Below are 5,522 nucleotides of genomic sequence, written 5' to 3' on the forward strand. Positions count from 1 at the left end.
TGCACAGCAGGAAGGTGAGGGCTGCCAGGAGGAGGCACAGCAGAGAGAGGCCCAGCCCCACATAGGTGATCACAGCCAGCAAGGGATCCTCCTCCTGGGACCCAGCAAAAAGGACATCATGGTCAATCTCCAGGATTAATCCCCCTCCCCCTTGGAATGGGGCATCCCAAACATAGGCATGGCTCCGGAGGAGAGAGAGTGTAAGAAGTGTTTGTCAGGCTAAGTCTTTCTCCCCAGCTTTATTGAGGGATACCTAATATACAAGATACTACAAATATTGAGTGCACACATTTTGATGAGTTTGGACATAGGCACATATCTACGATGCCATCACCACCATCAAGGTAATAAACGTATCCATCACCTCCGAGATCTTGTGTCGCTTTGCTCTTTTCTTTCTGTGGTAAGAAACAAGATGAGATCTACTCTCTTAATGAGTTTTTAAGTGCACAGTACTGTATGAACTATACGCTCTATGTTGTACAGCGAACTGACCTTGAAATGAATGAATATGCTAGGCTGAGTCTTGCACCCAAGAGTTGTAGGAAGCCCCGTGTAGCAGGGGCCACTAACCTCTTCACACTCATTGGTACCTGCCCTTTGGTTGCTTTCTGTGAAATCCAGTGACCCTGTCTGGGAGCATTTCTCCTGCCACATGAACATGCTTGGACATGCCAGAAGGACTCAAGTACCAGGATGTTAATGCCCCTTGAAAGCTGCCCTCAAGCAATAAAAGGTATGGCATTGGTGGATAGATACCCCAGCTCCCTCACCTTTATGTAGGAAGGCTCTGACATGCATGTTCTGTGATATCTCCCAGAAGTACCCAGTGGGATTGAGTCCCAGTTGTCCATGGGGGTAACTTTCTCTTTCACATCCTTTACTGGCTGCCTTCTCTTCCCTGTCTTACTTCTCTATTGTCCTACTGATGTGTCTTGGGGTCACCTCCCAAAGACTACTTGTCCTCAGATTTTTGTCTCAGGATCTGCCTTTAGGAGATCCCAAACCAAGACATCTGTATAATTCAGCTCTTGGCGACTCATCACCTTAAAGACAGGAGCCAGGAATCTGGTGAGCCACACAGACTTAGTAAGACTCACCAGTAGGAAATGACAGTTGCCATCCCTTATAATGATATAGGGATTTTCACTTGTTTCAATGTCACTTTATAGAACTTTTTCATCCTTTGCTTTTTTAACCTTCAGAATTATGAAATAGAACACACATACAGAAAAGAGCATACACATAAGTGTATCACATGATTAAAAATTATTAAATGATTGATAAGATATTAGTCTGTAGACACTATTCCAGAAGCTCTTTTCTTTTCTTTTCTTTTCTTTTCTTTTCTTTTCTTTTCTTTTCTTTTCTTTTCTTTTCTTTAATGTTTTTTTATTATATTATGTTAGTCACCATACAGTACATCCCTGGCTTCTGATGTAAAGTTCCATGATTCATTAGTTGTGTATAACACCCAGTGCACCATGCAATACGTGCCCTCCTTACTACCCATCACCAGTCTATCCCATTCCCCCACCCCCTCCCCTCTGAAGCCCCCAGTTTGTTTCCCCGAGTCCATAGTCCAGAAGCTCTTTTCAATTGCAAACCACATTCTCCCCCAGAGGTAACCATGATCCTTTTACGATAAGCAATTCCTACTTAACTTTATAGTTTTACCACCGAAGTATGCAACCCTTGAGAATATGGCTTAGTCGTGTCTGTTTTTAAACTTTGTACAGATGGAAATAGAGTCTGCTCCACACAGTCACTCAGAAACCCATGATAACAGACACTTCACCGTCTGGTATCTCCACCATCTGGAGGATGCTGCTTCCGTGTCACCCTGGGGGATCCCACATGGGATTTTCTATGCCTCATCCCAGAAAAGTAGCATTGGTTTTTTTTTTTTCTTTTCGAATTTTTATTTAAATTCTGGTCAGTTGACATACAGTGTAATATTGGTTTTAGGGAGTAGAATTCAGCGATTCCTCACTTACATACAGCACCCACTGCTCATCATAGCAAGTGCCCTCCTTAATCCCCATCACCCATCTAGCCCATCCCCATCTACCTGTAGCATCGCTTTTAATAGCCCCCAACAGGAAACAGAGGCACGTTAACTGTAGGATGGAGAAGTAAGTTTAGCACAGCCATGCAAGGGAATATCATATAGCAACAAAAATAAAAGAACCAAGGGCATACCCAACTCATAGATGTAATGATGAATGAAAACAGTGTTTTATGTTTTCAAACCCGTTTTGGCTTGCCTACTGCCCTCTGTAATAGGAGAGGTCAGAGATTTCCACCAGGTGTCGTTCTGGGGGTACTGCCTCTGTCCCTGCGAGGAGAGCGGGATTCAGGACTTCCTGTGTCCTGTCACTCAGCCTATGTTATTAGTGACTCCTCTGACCCCATCTCGAGCATATGTGTCTAGTCTGCTACCCAAATCCTGGCCACCATCGTCTCTCTGCGAGTCCACTCTTGCTGCGTCACGATGGGAGCCAGAGGAATGTTCTAGTGACATAAATACGCAGCATCTCTGTTGCAGACCCTCCATTGTCTTCCCACTGCAAGTCAAATGGAATCTAAGTTCTTTAATACCCATCACCGGCCATTAAGGAGGGCACGTATTGCACGGTGCACTGGGTGTTATACGTAAGTAATGAATCATGGAACTTTACATCAAAAACTGGGGATGTACTGTATGGTGACTAACATAATATAATAAAAATATTATTATTAAAAAAAGAAAGAAATCTAAATTCCTGACCCTGGCGTTGGAGGTCTGACACATTCTCCCTGCTCCTGTCTCTCCAGCTGCATCTCCTTCCCCTTGCCCATCATTCACTTTGCTCCAGCCGCACTTCTTTCTGGAACACACTAAGTTTGTTGCCTCTGCAGGGTCTTTACATATACACACAGCTCTTCTTGGGATGGTTTTCTCTGAGGACTTTTCCTACTGGCTTTCCCCCCCTCGTTGAGGTAAAATCCAAACAATATAAAATTAACCATTTAAAGTATACACTTCAGTGGCATTTGATCCATTCACAATGCTGTCCAATCACACCTGTGTCTAATACCAAAACATCTTCATCCCCCCAAAATATAATCCCATGTCCGTGAAGCGCTTACCCCCATTTCTCCCTCTCCCCGCCCCTGGCAACCAGTAATCTACTTTCTGACCCTCTGGATTTGCTTATTCTGGGCATTTCATGTAAGTGGACTCCTACAACGGGTGGCCCTCTGTGTCTGACTTCTTTCATTCAGTGCTGTGTTTTCGAGGCTCACCCGGGTTGCAGTACTACGGACTCAATATTCCGAAGATTGCAGCTCAAATGCTTAATTCTTGCAGAGGCCACCCTGACCTTTCTATGGAAAGCAGCACGCTTTCCGCACTCACTCACTCTAGTCCCTTGTGTCCCCGCTCCCCTTTATAAAAGAGTACTTATCCAGTAGGAGCTCACACAGGATTACCTGGAGCAATTAAATGTATACGTTATACCTGGCTGGTAAAGGCCACGAGGACAGCGAAACTGGACAGGTGGGTGGAGCTGCATATGGTGTGACTCTCGTTCACTTGCATCAGGAAACAGCCGTCCCTGGACCACTGGCCACGTTCCCCCGAGCTTTTCCAGTACACGCAGAAGGCCTTTCTTGTACCGGGCTTCCTCTGCAGGTAGAAGGGACTCATCATGTTCTTTCTTGGGAGGGACGGCGCGTCAGTCTACACTGGGGTGGCAAGCGAGGAGGTATATGGCTTGGAAGTGGCTCAGGTGATTCCTATTTTAAGTGAAGAGGATGGCTGCCAGGACACCTGCTACTGTAATCCAGCTCTGTTGCAGTTCAAAAATCATAAAACGAGATCAAAGCTCTCTGGGAGCCAGGATTTTACAGGATGTCATTGGTTTCGGGACCTCATCACCCGCCGCGGAAGTCAGACAAAATAACTAAAAAAATAAAAATGTCTGGGGCTCATACAGAGTTTTCTCCTAAACACTCTCTAAGGCAAATTTCCCTGTTTTCTTCACACCAATTCTGTCCCTGATCCCTTACAACATAAAAATTCTCATGCAACAAGAGGGGAAGTTTAGGAAATAATTGAAGAGAGAAATAATAGAATTAGCCTTCGACCTCTTCCTTGTGTCCCAAGGGTTTCCAGACTATCACCTCATGGGGCCAAGGAGGTGAGTCAGACACTCTCCCTGTTGGGGGGCTGTATCTCCTTTGATAACCGTTAGACCATCTCCAGGTTTCTTGTTCCACTCCCACTACCCTGTGCCATTTACGAAAAATTCCATACTTAGGTTGTGAGCATCAGATAGGGAAAACTTACATTTCCCACTGCCCCACTCTTATTTTCTTTAAAACTAAAAAAATAATTTTATTTATTTTTTCCAGCTTTATTGAGATATAACTGACATATCAATTATGGAAGTGTAAGGTATACAACATAAGCTTTTGACATATGCATATATCGCAAAATGAAGTTAGTTACTATCCATCACGTCATGTAGTTACAATTTTTATTTTGTGGAAAGAACTTAAAATCTACTCTGTTAGCAACTTCCGAGTGTGCAATATCGTTAACTACAGTCGTCATGCTGTACGTTACACCCCCAGAACTATTCTACTTGCAACTGGACGTTGTACCTTTGATCTCCTGTGCGTATTTCTCCCATCTCCCACCCCTGGTAACCAAAATACGTTCTCTGTGTCTAGGAGTTTGGCTTTTTAAGAGTCGACATATAAGTAAGACCGTACAGTATCTGTCTTTCTCTGTCTGACTTCTTTCACTTCCCATAATACCCTCCAGGGTCACCCATGTTGCTGCAAATGGCAGGATTTCTTTCAACCCCTACTCCTGTAACAGAGCTGAAAGGCAAGGGAACAGATGAATTTTATTACATCTAGATTTGGCTCCTGACCTTCCTGCCTTTAAGAGTTTGGGCAGAGAAGGGGAAAAGGGAACGGATTAAATAAACATCTTGTTTCCGATCAAGTTATGTAGTCTTAATAATTAATCTCAGGCTTTTGTGTGGGAATGAATACCATGTCTCAGTTAAACTGTTGGAAGTACATCCAACTAAAATAAACCCATGCATAATCCCATGCACTAGAATTATGCTGCCCAAGAGAAATACCGCGTGTGCTACTCGTGCAATTTGAAATTTCCTGCTAGCCACATTAAAAAAGCTAAAGAAACAGTTCAAATTAATTTTAAAAATATATTTTATTTAACCCCTATATTCAAAACAGTATCGTTTAGTATGTCAATATAAATCAATATAGGCAATCAATATAAAATTATAATTATTTTTTAAAAAGATTTTATTTTTATTTTATTTATTTTTTCAACGATTTTATTTATTTGAGAGAGACAGAACGCAAGCGAGCGAGAGAGAGAGAGAGAGAGAATGAGCAGGGGGAGGGGCAGAAGGAGAGGGAGAAGTAGATTCCCTGCTGAACAGGGACCCTGAGGTGGGGCTCAATCCCAGGACCCTGGGATCATGACCTGAGCCGAA

At 43.4% G+C, this 5,522-nt stretch overlaps 1 protein-coding gene across 1 annotated transcript in view; it reads right to left on the reverse strand.

The window, feature by feature from the left end:
• The window catches only part of ADGRE3 (adhesion G protein-coupled receptor E3), a 49,089-nt gene that overhangs the window by 10,829 nt on the left and 32,738 nt on the right, over positions 1 to 5,522 (reverse strand). The window contains exons 9-10 of the mRNA XM_034657165.1: positions 3,503 to 3,670; positions 4 to 94 (exon numbers count right to left, since the gene is read on the reverse strand). Of these exons, the coding sequence (XP_034513056.1) occupies positions 4 to 94; positions 3,503 to 3,670 (259 nt within the window). The remainder of the gene's footprint in view (positions 1 to 3; positions 95 to 3,502; positions 3,671 to 5,522) is intronic.

This window comes from Ailuropoda melanoleuca, chromosome 4, assembly GCF_002007445.2.
Source record: "Ailuropoda melanoleuca isolate Jingjing chromosome 4, ASM200744v2, whole genome shotgun sequence".
Lineage (NCBI taxonomy): Eukaryota > Metazoa > Chordata > Mammalia > Carnivora > Ursidae > Ailuropoda > Ailuropoda melanoleuca.